The sequence below is a fragment of the Doryrhamphus excisus genome, linkage group LG2, assembly GCF_037039965.1.
Source record: "Doryrhamphus excisus strain RoL-2023G ecotype Guam linkage group LG2, RoL_Dexc_Guam_v1.1, whole genome shotgun sequence".
NCBI classification, from domain to species: domain Eukaryota; kingdom Metazoa; phylum Chordata; class Actinopteri; order Syngnathiformes; family Syngnathidae; genus Doryrhamphus; species Doryrhamphus excisus.
This window is the reverse complement of record NC_136358.1, coordinates 23,999,040-24,014,399: the sequence shown is the minus strand read 5'-3', so window position 1 is coordinate 24,014,399 and position 15,360 is coordinate 23,999,040. Positions and strand designations below refer to the sequence as shown.

The following is a 15,360-nucleotide window of genomic DNA, read 5'->3' as shown; positions in this document are numbered from 1 at the left end:
GGTCTGGTGGAAGCTCATGTGACAGGAGCTGATTTTTTGGGCTTATTGTCTCATCTCGGATGAAAGAAGACATCACTCATGCATTACATGTGCGGTTACGTTGCGCCACCTTTGGTGCAAAAGCACTCGGTGAAGGAAATGATCTATCACCGTGAATAAACTGTAAACAGCCTAAAGACATGTGGCAATATAAAATGGAAAATTCAAATAAACACTGCCCCGTCTTTGGAGGCGCTGCTGGTACAATTGGCCAAACACCGGGCATTTGAGTAATCATTACTCGTCATAACTCAGCACACAGGAGATGTTAAATAAACAGTATACTTGGCTGAGGCATATACAACAAGGCACAAATTTACTTTAGTCGTATCGCTGGAATCTGTGAGGTGAAGGACACTCAGCAGCCACGCCAGAGTCAACATCTTTTAACGTCACTGCGTGTCTTTGTCTTTTCATCAACATCAGATGCTCCCCCCTCCGAAAAGACCATCGCTGTTCGTCTTGGTGGCCTCAGCAGATATTTGTCAATGTTTCATGACATAACAAGGCACCCAAATTGTTTGAAACCTTCAAAACTCTACACTCTGATTTACATCTGTAACTCAATAGAACTCAACAAAACATATTCTATCTCCACCTTCGCCCAGGCTTGTTTCATAAGCTGGGTTTCAGATGATCTCGAGAGGCCGCCTCGTTTTACTAGCGTGTCCCTAAGAGGCGGGATACGCCCTGGACTGGTGGCCAGCCAATCACAGGGCACATATAGACAAACAACCATTCACATTCACATTCATATCTATGGACAATTTGGAGTGGCCAATTAACCTAGCATGTTTTTGGAATGTGGGAGGAAACCGGAGTACCCGGAGAAAACCCACGCATGCACGGGGAGAACATGCAAACTCCACACAGAGATAGTGGAATCGAACTTGGGTCTCCTAGCTGTGTGGCCTGCACGCTAACCACTCTTCCACCGTGCAACCTGAACATTGAAATATTCAAGAAAAAAAATTGCTATTGGAAGCTGTAATGTTCTTTAATTTTCTACCGCTTATCGTCAAGAGGGTTGCGGGGGTGCTGGAGCCTATCCCAGCTGTCTTCGTACGAGAGGTCTGACCAGGGTTCAATTCCACCCTCGGCCATCTCACGGTCTCGGCCGTGCGTGCGTGGGTTTTCTCCAGGTACTCCGGTTTCCTCCCACACTCCAAAAACATGCTAGGTTAATTGGCCACTCCAAATTGTCCATAGGTATGAATGTGAGTGTGAATGGTTGTTTGTCTATATGTGCCCTGTGATTGGCTGGCCACCAGTCCAGGGTGTACCCTGCCTCTCGCCCGAAGACAGCTGGAATAGGCTCCAGCACCCCCACGACCCTTGTGAGGGTGAGGTAAAAAATGAATGAATATTGATTTTTGGCCGTGTCCATACTTTCAGACCACCCTGTATTATGATTCTATGCAAATAAGATTGTTCTCAGTGCTCAGCAATACATGTAATACGCATGTCATCCAGCTAGTCCCCAGACAGCTATTTCCAACCCAATATCCTGTTTCGGAGAGCCAAATCTTCCAGCATGTTGCTTTTGGCCCCTCACCAAGTTGCGGAAGTATGAAAATTGCCCATCAAGTCATAGCATCCAACTCTTTAAAAGCCATCAGTGGTCCTTCAACAGAACAGAGCCAGACCAGACTGGCAGAACATGACTTGTCCAACCACAAGCCCCCAAAAGCGCTTTTACACCCGTCTCTCTGATGAGGAAAAACGCGGGGTTCGTTCGGAGCCATGTGTAAGGCTGCGACCGCAGGGCTTGGCGATGCTTGCTGCTCGCGAAGCCCGGATAAAACTTCTTTCCCCCTACTTTTTCATACAGTCACAGAGCAGCACGTTTGCTGCAAGTTGATGTACGCCACACCCCCATGCAACACTCAATGCCAGCGACCAACGTTCGCTATCAGTGAACGTATGGATTCATCCCAACAATGCATGACTGCAAACCATTGGTTGCTTCTCTGGGACCACTGTGCAAGTGTTCCTATATTTTGGCGGTTAAAAAAAAAAATTAAAAACCCCCCTGGAGCTGGGAAAGGCGTCTGCGCTGAGATCCTGGATGGGTGTGACTGCCGCCAGGCTCCTGTTCTAGGAAGCCAAAGCCTCAAGCATAAGCTGCGACTTCCAGGTGTTGACTTGAACGACAACAACAAGGAAGTTGAGGTTACATTTGTGGCATAACAATGATTTGCCCCCCCCCCACCGGCCTCTACATCAACTCAACATCCAGGGCCAGGAGGTTCCCAGAAGCAGCGGCCTAATGGTGGCCACCCCCCTGTGACTCCAGTGACCTCCGGTGTCGCAGCTCAGGCACCTGCCCAGACTGTCTAAGGTTCTGGCACCTCCAGCTCTGCCTCCATGCAGCATGTGGTCCCTCCAGATCCAGCTTCACTGAAGACAACCGCAAAAGTAGAAGTATACCGCAAAGCAGACCAATGTAATTATGCAATATTATGGACCAAATACTGCAAGTATGTGTATCCTGGGAAATATTGGACATTGCAAATACACCAAGAACACGAAGCATTACATGCATTGAGTGTAATTCAGGCCCCCGACACCAGTGCTTTACGGTGAGGTTCCGCATGACGTGATGTGGAACAATTGGCCAATTAGATGGATGTGTTGGAGGTGGCTCTTGGAATAACTGACGATTCGATTTGGAGGAATCTGATTCGATTTTCAATGTCACTGTTGATGAATCGACTAGTCCTGTTACCATTCTTAGTTCTTTGGAGAAGTGAACCATTTGGTGTTCTTATCTGTAGAATAGGTTGCAGGCAAATAAAAAACAAGGTGCTGGCCCCACAGCCACACTTTGGACATCCCTGATTGGACCCAGAAATAACCTGTTGCAGCTTGATGTGTTCTCCACTTCCTGTGCAGGCTGCGATTGGAGCATTGTCACTTTTATGACAAGGAATTGTCCTTCCATGGGTCTATGGGTTTTACATGGCCTGACCCAACCTAATCCACCAAGTCAGGTATGATTGATGCTACTATTTTTAGCAGGCGTTAAGCATCATTTAGGATTATTCCTGTAAGTCCGGGTTAGTCACCAGATTCCTCAAACACACTCATGCACATCATCAGCAGCTTCAGGTTGTCCTCAAGTCCTCTCCATGTCAGCACAGAGCTGGCGGTCTCGTATAGCAATGCAGTATAAATACTTGCTTACTGTACCTCAGTCCTTTTCTTTTATTGTTAGGGTCGACTTACCTGACTATGTCTTCAAAAGAAAATGGATCCCTTTACATCTCCAGTGGCCATCCTTCCGACTTGCATTTTTTGTACACGAAATGAAAGGCACATCCTCCTAAAGCCGAGGTCATAACCGGTCTTTTTCCCCAAATGTTGCCATTGATGCATATTTAAGTTATATAAGTTCTTACTGAGACGCTGTATATTTCCATACATGGCAGTAAATTGATGTTCTGTATATTTAACTGCTTTTTGATAGAACATATGTGTACCTCACAGGACTAGTTGGAAAAACACCAACATTCCTACAGTTTTCTTCAGAAATGTTTGCAATTGATGAATATTTTCATCAGTTTTCAAGTTCTTAGAAAGACCATGTAAAGCAGGGGTCTCAAACTCAATTTACTTGGGGGCCACTGGAGCAAGGGTCTGGGCGAGACTGGGCCGCATCAGGTTTTCCAAAAAAACCAAAACAAACAAAAAAAAAAACGCATTTATTAAAAACAGAAAAATGAATAAACTTTGCTTTGGTTTCGATTTTCTACAAGAAAAGCTCTGATAAAACATTCCACTGTTCTGAAATATCTTATAATATAAACAAATCAAGAATAAAGAAAATCAATCAATCAGTAATAAATAAATAAAATAATAATAATAAAATGGCAAATAATAAAAACTTAAAAAACCACATATAGTTGGTGGGTAGACAAATTATTTTTTTCAGATTAAAATGAACAAAGCATTATTAGAGCCCTGTAGACATGACAAAACACGACTATAGTCACATTTATACTCTTTTTATTTACAACATATTGCGCAACTGCAGGGTCTTGAGACACATGCTAACTCGCAAACTAGAGAGCTAGCGACCTAAATGGTAGCCTTCAAGTTATTTCCTTTAAACTTAAATAGCCAAAAACTTACCACTTCCACACAGATAGGGAGGATAACTATTAACGGTTATTTAACCTTTAACATGAACATTAATCAAACGTAATATTTTTTTCTGGGTACATGATACCATACAGCATCCATATCAAACCTGCGCGGGCCGCACTAACATTAAACTTTCATATCAAGGCGGGGGCCTCAAACTAGTGTCCTGCGGGCCACATTTGGCCCGCGGGCCGCGTGTTTGAGACCCCTGATGTAAAGGAATAGTATGGAAACAGTTTTGTTGTGTTTTCATGCCTGGTAAGATCTCTTACATGCATTTGAAGAATTGATTTAGTTTGTTTTTCTGGGGACATCTAACCGTTTTTAGTTTCTTTGATTATTCTTATTGTATTTTACAGTAGCAGTATGTTGAAATAAACATTTACGTGATTTATATTCTTTGTAAATTCTCTGTAATTTAACAGTAAATTTGTTACAGTAGGAAGTTGTTAATTGAGAATAATGTAGGAACTGTAAAATAACAGTATATTACTATAATGCTTATATTCTCTACAGCACAGTACTGTAATACTTAAACTGTTGTTGTTGATCACGGTAGCACACTGTCGAATAACAGTTTGAAACTGGCAACTCTAGCTGCCAGTAGTGTACTGTAATTTAACAGGAAAATTTGTTACATATAAAAGTGCCGTAACAGCATATAAATACAATCGTACACGAATAAAAGGCTGTGAGATGTTTGAATCCCTCCGCTCAACAGTAGTAAGTATATCATCTTTTCCACCAGCATGACCAGCATGGCTGCTGGGGCTTGGTAGCACCAAGAACTGAAGTTCCATCGCTCCAAGCAAGCAGACTCTCGCTCTGCTGAGCTGTGGCCTTTCCTCCAGACTTTCTTGGTTAGCCAGCTCTGCCAGGAATGAGCTGGCACGTTGCAACTTCGGACCTTGGGGAAATGTGGACCAGTGCAAAACGGACCTTTCACAATTTCTTCCTGTTGTCCAGCACAAAAAGGCTGGTTGTTGAAGTGACTTGTTTTATTAAATGAAAAGGGGCAACACAGAGTTGATGGAACAGGAACAGGAGCTGGTGTTCATTGGCTGCACTGCAGCACCCTCTTGTGGTGACTGACGGCAGTTAGGCAGGGCTTCTGCAGTGATTATGCCATCACCTGTCTTGCATGCATTACACATCAACACATCATAAAGGAAAATAAATGTAGTAAAATCTTCTTTGTCAGAAAATGACTGGAGTTAAAGTAATTTATATATAGACAGCAAACGTACATATAGGGTCCATATAGGATCCATATGGGGTCTATATAGGATCCATATAGGATCCGATCCATATTGGGTCCATATAGGATCCAAATAGGATCCATATAGGATTTATATAGGGTCTATATATGATCCATATAGTATCCGATCCATATAGGATCCAAATAGGATCCATATGGGATCCATATAGGATTTATATAGGGTCCATATACGATCCATATAGGATCCGATCCATATAGGGTCCATATAGGATCCAAATAGGATCCATATAGGATTCATATAGGGTCCATATACGATCCATATAGGATCCGATCCATATAGGGTCCATATACGATCCATATGGGGTTCATATAGGGTCCAAATAGGATCCATACTAATACGGTGAGAGCCACATTTGTAAGTTCTCAAAGGACTTGAATGACAAGTCACTACAGTCTTTATCCATATATATAAAATATTTTCATAGTTATGGCATGGAAATCTGTTTACTATCGTCTAAATAAACTCTTTAACATGATTAAAGCCCCGCAGACATGCATTAACAACCCTACAGTTACCTCTACACTCCTATTACCCAACATAGTAGCATTAATCAGATACAATATGCCACGTAAAACACTTTAGCCTGTAGGAGAACAGAATGGATGGTGGACAGGATGTGAAGGGCCTTCAGCTCCAACATTACCTTTGTTATTATTATCATTATTATTATTATTATTGTGCCTGGTGTGCCATAATTGAAACTTGCAATAAGTCTGTTATTCAGCCTGGTGCGTCTCTACTGACACCTAGTGGCCAATGTGGAATACTGCAGTCACAAGTGGAATGGTGGTCTTCCTGGTTCAACCTGTATGGTGGTGGTAATGTTTCATTTGGCATATAATCCTTATGATGTGCTTCAATATGCATATTTTTGGACTAATAATATGCTGTAAAGTTTTAACCGTGATGCTTATTTTAGTTTGGTTGCCTCAGCTATTTGGGTATTTGGGTGTTGCTATCCCACAATGACTTGATATCACACGCATTGTTTTCTTCACACTCATTGATAACATATGCTGTGCACAAAGCACAAAGAGGTTCTCTGGGGAGGGGGGGGGCACTAGCCTTTCTCATCTGCGAAGTCCCTCGAAGCCTCCATCGATGGCTCGGCAGTCGACACGCCTGCCTGTCCATGGAACCTCCAATGCATCCTTTCAGCAACCGCTGTGCTTGTGCAGATGTGGAGCAGGGCTGGTTAAGATGGCGGCACGGTGAGGTGCTTAGGAAGCTGGTGGAGGTGTTGGAGAAGAGACATCAAGAAGTAAAGCACAAGAGGCCACCAGAGAGCTACTAAAAGACACTTCCTACACTAAGCAGGGGGAATCTGGAACTAAACCCATCATGAGACTCGACTTCAAACTTTAAACTGCTAACGCCCAGTGGAAAATGGGAGCCATCTTGGAAAGCAGGGGAATCGGCATCCCCTTCAGACCAGATGCTAGACCTGATGCTGTGGTCTACAACCTGAACATCACTTCTCATGGTCGTAGCTCGCTTATTGGTACATGTAATGTAAAGCTGGGGGCCACAACTTTTGTCTTAACTATTGAACTGTGAGGAGAGAAACTTTAATTCCACACAAAGTTGGTTTTCATCTACTGTCATTGATGAATGAATTTATCCTTGTCCCGGGACTAGTGGCCACGAGAAGTCTGGTTTTAATCCCACAAGATCTTTTGACACCACTAAAGATGATTTAAGGAGGAAGTTGTAAAAAAAAAAACAGCACAAATGGGGAAATAAATCGCCAAGAGTGAAGTTTTCAGACATTTTTCATTGGGTCACCCAAGGTGAGACATTCACTGACATGGGGATAACAAGGCCTTAATGCTGTTTGCCAGCGGGGTGGCAGCACGGTGATTGGGGGGGGGGGTGATTGGGAAAAGGAGGGGGGGGGTGTTGTCTTAGAGATTTTAGGTTATTAAGGGCTAAATCAACCAATTTGACCTGACTTGACTTGCCAGAAGTCAACAATAGTGAGAAAACCTGACCGGAAGTAATCATGGAAAACTTACCTACCATATGCAGTTCATGCAGACGCTGTATAATTGACAGCTCCTCCACTAAACAGGCCGCTGTCGTCTCGTGCGGCAATGAAATGCGTCCGGGCGGAAACGCGACAAGGCTGAACTAGTGTTCTGGACCACCGGAAGCCACCCCGTAGTACCCACTAAAGTTTTGTCTTCAAATCTGGAAATCTTTTTTTGCATAGCTACATGTGATGCTTTCCAAAATATAATAAAGTAAAGTATAATAGTAAAGTAAAGTATATTAAAGTGTCAAATTTGCACCCTTTCATTTTGTGGTGCATCACTTTATTGAATGCATTTTCTGTCAAATATTTGTTTTAATTTTGTAGGTAACTCATACAGATTGGTGTGTTTGAAGCCCTCAGCCTGGCAACCCACTCACGCTCAATCCACCCTCCCACGGCACCGGCCTTAGTGCACTGGTAAGTGTGGCAACACCCTTTCTCCTAACAAAGTTCAAACTGCAATCCCGAGGAAAACAATGGCTGTCGCTGAGCAGGTGATGGACAAACAGAGTCGTCTCCATGACAACAGCCTCATTAATGCAAACACTGCGTGTCTATAGGGACCTATGGGGACATTGTGACACAGCAAGCCCCTTCAGGCGGACATGGACGAGTCCCACGCTGAAGACCGCCGACTGGATTATATCCAGGATTACGTGCTGAGGACTCTTCAAGTCAAACATGAACTCTGGAAAAAGTGTGTATCCTGCGAGGAGAACTTGCGGATCTTGCAGGACTTCCTGGACTCACCGGGACAGGGGAGCTTAGTGGTGTCTGTTACCGCCGCCGGACTCCTGCAGCCCGCCGCTGGATTCACGTTCCAGTCCACCAGAACCAAGGCGGTCTACTTTCTGAAGACAAGGAGCACTGCGCTCAGCCCTGGCGGGATGCGGGAAGACCTGGTCTCTGGGGACCTGTCCTACGCGCCGCTGGACCACTTGTCTGCTCTGGTTGACGAGGTAAAGGGTTTTCATGAACTACTATTAGTACTAGTATAGAGTCGAGTAGAATACTGTATGCCAGTGGTCTCAAACGTGCGGCATGCGGGCCAAATGTGGCCCGCAGGACACTAATTTGAAAGTTTAATGTTAGTGCGGCCCGCGCAAGTTTGATATGGATGCTGTATGGTATCGTGTACCCAGAAAAAATCATTACGTTTGATTAATGTTCATGTTAAAGGTTAAATAACTGTTAATAGTTATCCTCACTATGCGTGTGGAAGTGGTAAGTTTTTGGCTATTTAAGTTTAAAGGAAATAACTTGAAGGCTACCGTTTAGGTCGCTAGCTCTCTAGTTTGCGAGTTAGCATGTGTCTCAAGACCCTGCAGTTGCGCAATATGTTGTAAATAAAAAGAGTATAAATGTGACTATAGTCGTGTTTTGTCATGTCTACAGGGCTCTAATAATGCTTTGTTCATTTTAATCTGAAAAAAATAATTTGTCTACCCACCAACTATATGTGGTTTCTTAAGTTTTTATTATTTGCCGTTTTATTATTATTATTATTATATTTATTTATTTATTACTGATTGATTAATTTTCTTTATTCTTGATTTGTTTATTTATTTTTCATCTTATTTTGTGTAGAAAAATAAAAAGACAAAGACAGGATGGACCATCTTCCTGTTATGTCATGACTTCCTTCTTGACTTCCATAATGTTTCTCACCTTCAATTTTCTTTGGCTCCGTTTTTCAGGTGAGTATTGAATTCAAGAAATAACTCATGGCAAAACAGGAAGGTGGCGGTGGTTGATCTTGCAGCCACGTTGTGTCTTTGGGGACGGTCACGTCAAGAATCACGTCTTCAGTGAAGGCGAAAGTAACGTCAAATATTCCTTATCCCTTTCTTTCATGGTAATGGTAATGGTAATGGTAATGGTAATGGTAATGGTAATGGTTTTATTTCATTTGAACATGCATCAGATTACAATTGAGTGCATCCCATAATCAGTTCACAGTTCCACATGTCCAAAAGGAGTAGGAAGAAGCAAAGCTTATTAAATCCTACCCCTCCATCTGGTACTTTTACAATCAGTAACTGTTACATTTGTTCACTTCCTGCTTTCCATAATATAGTTTAAGTTTTTTGTTTTTTTTTTAAACATACATACTATGACCATACAATGACATCATGGGTACCGTAGTACCATAGTTAAACCCGCTAAATTAAAGCTGAAAGTCTGCACTTGAACTACATCTGAACTGCGTCATTTCAAATACATTGTGGTAGTGTACAGTACCAAAATTAGAAAAACGTTTTTTCTCCGTCCAAATATTTATGGACCTAACTGTAACAGTCAGACTTTCTTCTTACGAACAATATTAAATTCATCATGCTGCAACTTAACACTCAAAAGGAAATATACATTACATGTACCAATAAGAGTTTAAAATGAAAAAAACAGCAGCTATTTTAACATCTACGCACAATGCATTGCTGCCAGAAGAGCAGTTCATTGGAGGACAAGTAGAATAGATGAATGGCACAGAAATTGTACCTTTGTCCACCAAGGGGAGCCAGAGGAGCCCATAGCACAGAGCCCAGAGGGAGGCTGACGTCATTGTAGTGCCTCGATGTAGTGCATTGTAGTGCGTAATTGCCTTTGCATTTACCTTTGCTCCCCTTATCCAGGTTGTGGCGCCTTTGCTTTGCAACAGCAGGAATCACACCGAATGGCCTCAGGTGGTGTCCCAGGATGTCAGACACCTCATCCACTCCCTCAAGAGTCATGTGTTTGTGGTGTCTGGCCAAGTGCAAGGCAAGACGCTCCTGTCACTTCCTTTTGGTTTGGAGGGAGCGGAAAAAGCTTCCTTGGAGACAGACAAAAGGTAATGTGGGATATTATCCTTCAATACCTGCACTTAGTAGACACTGCTGCTGGTCATTGAACATAACAGCTACCAGCACTGTGCCCCCTGACTGGGCATCATTCCTTTTACGGGAATAACCCTGTGGACAATTTTGTGGTCTTCTCCAAGAAATCCGGCTTCCTTCCCTATTCCAAAAACATGTTAGCTTCATTGATGACTCCAAATTGTCCATAGGTATGAATGTGAGTGTGAATGGTTGTTTGTCTATATGTGCACTGTGATTGGCTGGCCACCAGTCCAGGATGTACCCCGCCTCTCGCCCAAAGACAGCTGGGATAGGCTCCAGCACCCTCCGTGACCCTCGCGAGGAAAAGTGGTAGAAAATGAATGAATGAATGAATGAACAACTTCTGTGATTGGCTGGCCACCAGTCCAGGGTGGACCCTGCTTCTCACCCAAAGACAGCTGGGATAGGCTCTAGCACCCTCTGCGACCCTTGCGAGGAAAAGTGGTAGAAAATGAATGAATCAATGAATGAACAACTTCTGTGATTGGCTGGCCACCAGTCCAGGGTGGACCCTGCTTCTCACCCAAAGACAGATGGGATAGGCTCCAGCACCCTCCGTGACCCTCGCGAGGAAAAGTGGTAGAAAATGAATGAATGAATGAACAACTTCTGTGATTGGCTGGCCACCAGTCCAGGGTGGACCCCGCTTCTCGCCCGAAGACAGCTGGGATAGGCTCCAGCACCCTCCGTGACCATCGCGAGGAAAAGTGGTAGAAAATGAATGAATGAATGAATGAACAACTTCTGTGATTGGCTGGCCACCAGTCCAGGGTGGACCCCGCCTCTCGCTCGAAGACAGCTGGGATAGGCTCCAGCACCCTCTGTGACCCTCGCGAGGAAAAGTGGTACAAAATGAATGAATGAATGAATGAACAACTTCTGTGATTGGCTGGCCACCAGTCCAGGGTGGACCCCGCTTCTCGCCTGAAGACAGCTGGGATAGGCTCCAGCACACCTGTGACTCTCGTGAGGATAAGCGGTAGAAAATGAATGAATGAGTAAAGAACAATAAATGTTCATTGACCCCTTTCATTTCTTATTGATACCATATATATTTCACATCATTTTCTTCCGTTTGAGGTTGCTGCAAAGACGCTAACAGGGTGTAGTGGGTACATGCTAGCCCAGTCCATCACCTTTAGAGCAGTCTTCTTCTGGGAGGTGTTTGGGGACACTATTATGTTGGATTACTGCACTGCGCCAATGTTCCCCCTACTGTTCTTTTCTGTGTCTGGGCATGCACACAGATACATTGGTACATTGAATATGGGGGCATTTCACAGGGGAGAAACAGTCGATACGAGCATCATCCACTCCTTGGAGTCAGCAGTGATTGAGTGGAGCCATCAGATCCATGCCGTAGTGAGACAAGACCCCACAGAGGCGTTACCTGAAGGCAAAACCCCCACACCGCACACAGAGCTGCTCTACTGGAAGACCAGGTCAGCCCATTTGTTACCCTGCACACAGGATTGCAGGATTTTATAACGCGTTTTTTTCCGATGTGTCATACACTCCTGATCAAAACTATAAGAACAGTTGAAAAATGGCAATAATTTACAGTTTTGGGTCTTAAGGAGGTTCTGAGCAGAGCTTCTGCTAGTAATGCAACAAGAAGAAACGGCAGTGAAATAAAACTCTTTTGAGTAAACCATGCATTGCAAAGACTGCATGCAAGTCAAACAGGCTGTCCATCAGCTGAGAAATGGCTTTGGGCCTGCTAGATGCCAGTGTGTCCAAGTTAGTGGGAATGTTGATCCATGTGCTGGAGATAGCTTCACAGAGGGCATCCACTGTCTGGAACTGATGTCCATTTCTGTAAACTTCCCTTGAAGAAGTCCTTTGTCAGGCGGCCATTGTGAAGTGCAGCATTGTCCTACTCACAATGCATCGGGCCAACACAGGAAGTTTGGCGTTTGGACAAGTTAATGCTCGATGTAGCCTTCATTTCGTCATTGCTGTGGGAAATCAGAGCACCCAGAAAGGAAGGTCTACTAATGCTTCCAAAATACAGCAAAATACAGTATTCCATGTTACCAATGTGACTATGAATGAACCTATTACTACATGTTTACAGTATGTACACTACCGCTCAAAAGTTTGGGATCACTTTTTTTGGCCAGTCTGAGATGTGGCTTTTTCTCGGCAATCCTGAAGTGGGCGCTTCACTGCTGATACTGACACTGGTGTTTGACGGCTGCCAGGTGATGACCTGTGAGGCATCACTCTCAGATATTTGTCTTCTTGCACAATTGTGCAGCGTTTTTCTGTCCTTGTTAGACCCCTTTTGTGCTGCACTCTGAAGGGAGTAGTTAACAGTATGGTAAGAGATTTTAGTTTTAGTTTAGATTTTTAGATGGCTTTTGTAATAACCTATTAACCTTATAAAATGAAGAACTTGGATTAGCAGCCATACCAGGAGATTGATGCACAGGACTGATTCATTTTCATTGTTTGTGAAATGCATGAAAATGTTTTTCTTTGGAAAACAAAGAAATTTGCAAGTGATCCCAAACTTTTTAGCGGTAGTATACATTTAACATGAGAATACAACATTGTAACTACATGTTTAGGTCAGAAAAGTGGAAAAAGTGATGTTCTGTTTGGGTGAAATTTGCCATCCATGCGTTTATACAAGATGTTAGTCCACCATCTAAACATGTGCAATACATCTCCACAGTGTTTACTGTACATTCCTGTACATTACTATACAATTGGCAGCTCGAAAGGTTGTTTACTTACCAAATGAAGGCAACTGAACTAATGAGGTAATTCTAATGCTAATAGGTGGTTTCCTTTGCAAAGACCTGTGGAAGTATTTGTAATGGTCAATGATGAACATCCATCTATTTTCTCCTTTAAGACGGGCTGACTTGGAGTGCATTTACTCCCAGTTAACGTCACACAAAGGGAACAAAATGAAGACTCTGCTGGATGCCGTGGAGAGCAGCTATTCACCAGCTTTTCAAAACATCCTGCAGGACGTCCTTGCAGGTAATTACACAGCACGACAATAGTGTGAAAGTTTAATAGCGACAATGAGGCTGGCTTCTTCCTGGTTGGGAGTTTTAAAGAATGTAAAAATGACATCACTAATGTACGTGACAGCTTTGGAGGAAGCAAAGGACATCTGCACCTACTTGACGCCACTCCAGCCACTCTTGGACGATTTGGGGAATAAGGAGTTTTCTGATGTCAAAGGTCAAATAGGCCCAATCATGCACACTGTGTGTCTCGTGTGGGCCAACTCCGGATACTACAACACCCCAGCACGAATCATTGTTCTCCTGCAAGAGATCTGCGATGTCTTCACTCAACAGGTCAGATGTGGTTTGCTTCCTGGCTCACGTTTCCACACGTGTGTGTACACGGGTACTCGGGTACCTTGGTTAGCGTCACTGATTGTGGATTTAACCAGTCTGGTTGACTTTCGGGTGGCACGGCGGTCTATTGGTTAGCGCACAGACCTCACAGCCATGAGACCAGGGTTCAATTCCACCCTCGGCCATCTCTGTGTGGAGTTTGCATGTTCTCCCCCGTGCATGCGTGGGTTTTTTCCGGGTACTCCGGTTTCCTCCCACATTCCAAAAACATGCTAAGTTTAATTAGCGACTCCAAATTGTCCATAAGTATGAATGTGAGTGTGAATGGTTGTTTGTCTATATGTGCCCTGTGATTGGCTGGCCACCAGTCCAGAGTGTACCCCGCTTCTCGCCCGAAGACAGCTGGGATAGGCTCCAGCACCCCCGCGACCCTCGTGAGGATAAGCGGTAGAAAATGAGTGAATGAATGACTGGTTGACTTTCGGGTGGCACGGCGGTCTAGTGGTTAGCGCACAGACCTCACAGCCAGGAGACCAGGGTTCAATTCCACCCTCGGCCATCTCTGTGTGGAGTTTGCATGCGTGGGTTTTTTCCGGGTTTCCTCCCACATTCCAAAAACATGCTAGGTTAATTGGCCACTCCAAATTGTCCATAGGTATGAATGTGAGTGTGAATGGTTGTTTGTCTATATGTGCCCTGTGATTGGCTGGCGACCTCTCGCCCGAAGACAGCTGGGATAGGCTCCAGCACCCTTGTGAGGAAAAGCGGTAGAAAATGAATGAATGACTGGTTGACTTTAGTGACTGTGTACGATATCCAAAGGGGGTCTTGGCTGCTGTGACCCTGGATGTGGCACCCCTAAAAAACACAGTTCGGAGTGCTTCAGAGATCCGGTCAGGTTTCATATTTGAATTCATATTTGAATTCGCACACAGAGTTACATACGCTGGCTACCTTTTTAGTCTTGAAATTGTTAGCTGACGTATTTGTCCAAATGACGGATTGATGAAGCCGTTTGGTGCCAGGAAAAATGACAAGTGACAAGTTCTGATTTTGGAGATAGCGACAGTCACAGAGTGTTGTGTGAAAACACCTTGAAGGTGTTGGATCCTCAGGCTGCCAGCCACTTGGTGTAAAAAACACAGAAACACAAGTCTAATGAAGCCCTATCTTCACTGTCACGACCGTGCTGTGAAGACAAGTTTTTTTGGGGCTGATGCTGATACAGATTTTTTTCCATCACCCTTAGCTGATGGCCGATTTTGCTTGGGCCGATATTTGTGGCCAATACTGCTTTTGCTCCCTCAATTTACATGAAAAAATGACAATAATAACAAATATTCCAGGTCTCAAGTTTAAACAAATATTTATTTAAATATAAACACTGAACACAATAGGATTCAGCTTTCTTAAACACACATTTAAACGGCATTATTAACTTTAAAAGGAATAAATATTCAACCATGTGCAAAACTTTTCTGTCGTAGTTTATCTAGCGTCGATGTGATGACTGCTCCTCGGTCGATCCTTAATTGTAACACACGATATTATATCCCTGTTTTCTTACCCATCAGTCATTGCAACATCTCGCGAATAACTGCAGTTATCCAGCCACAATATACCACAGGAAAATATCCGGAAAATATTGCTTACCCAAC

The 15,360-nt window shown here is 43.7% G+C and overlaps 3 protein-coding genes across 4 annotated transcripts in view; 2 read left to right on the top strand and 1 right to left on the bottom strand.

The window, feature by feature from the left end:
* The window catches only part of myocd (myocardin), a 123,625-nt gene extending 116,938 nt beyond the window's left edge, over nucleotides 1-6,687 (bottom strand). For both annotated transcript variants that reach the window (XM_078788887.1, XM_078788888.1), the window contains exon 1: nucleotides 6,531-6,687. In XM_078788887.1, the coding sequence (XP_078645013.1) occupies nucleotides 6,531-6,615 (85 nt within the window). In that variant the 5' untranslated portion in view covers nucleotides 6,616-6,687. The remainder of the gene's footprint in view (nucleotides 1-6,530) is intronic.
* A 1,268-nt stretch (nucleotides 6,688-7,955) lies between these two features.
* Nucleotides 7,956-10,334, top strand: LOC144898156 (dynein beta chain, ciliary-like). Its single transcript, XM_078789171.1, has 2 exons — nucleotides 7,956-8,459; nucleotides 10,134-10,334. Exons 1-2 carry the CDS (start codon nucleotides 8,106-8,108, stop codon nucleotides 10,332-10,334), a joined length of 555 nt encoding a protein of 184 aa, XP_078645297.1. The 5' UTR covers nucleotides 7,956-8,105.
* Nucleotides 10,335-11,645: 1,311 nt separating this feature from the next.
* LOC144898155 (dynein beta chain, ciliary-like) lies at nucleotides 11,646-14,838 on the top strand. The gene is made up of 4 exons (XM_078789170.1): nucleotides 11,646-11,821; nucleotides 13,243-13,373; nucleotides 13,488-13,699; nucleotides 14,803-14,838. Exons 1-4 carry the CDS (start codon nucleotides 11,646-11,648, stop codon nucleotides 14,836-14,838), a joined length of 555 nt encoding a protein of 184 aa, XP_078645296.1.
* Nucleotides 14,839-15,360: the final 522 nt, after the last annotated feature.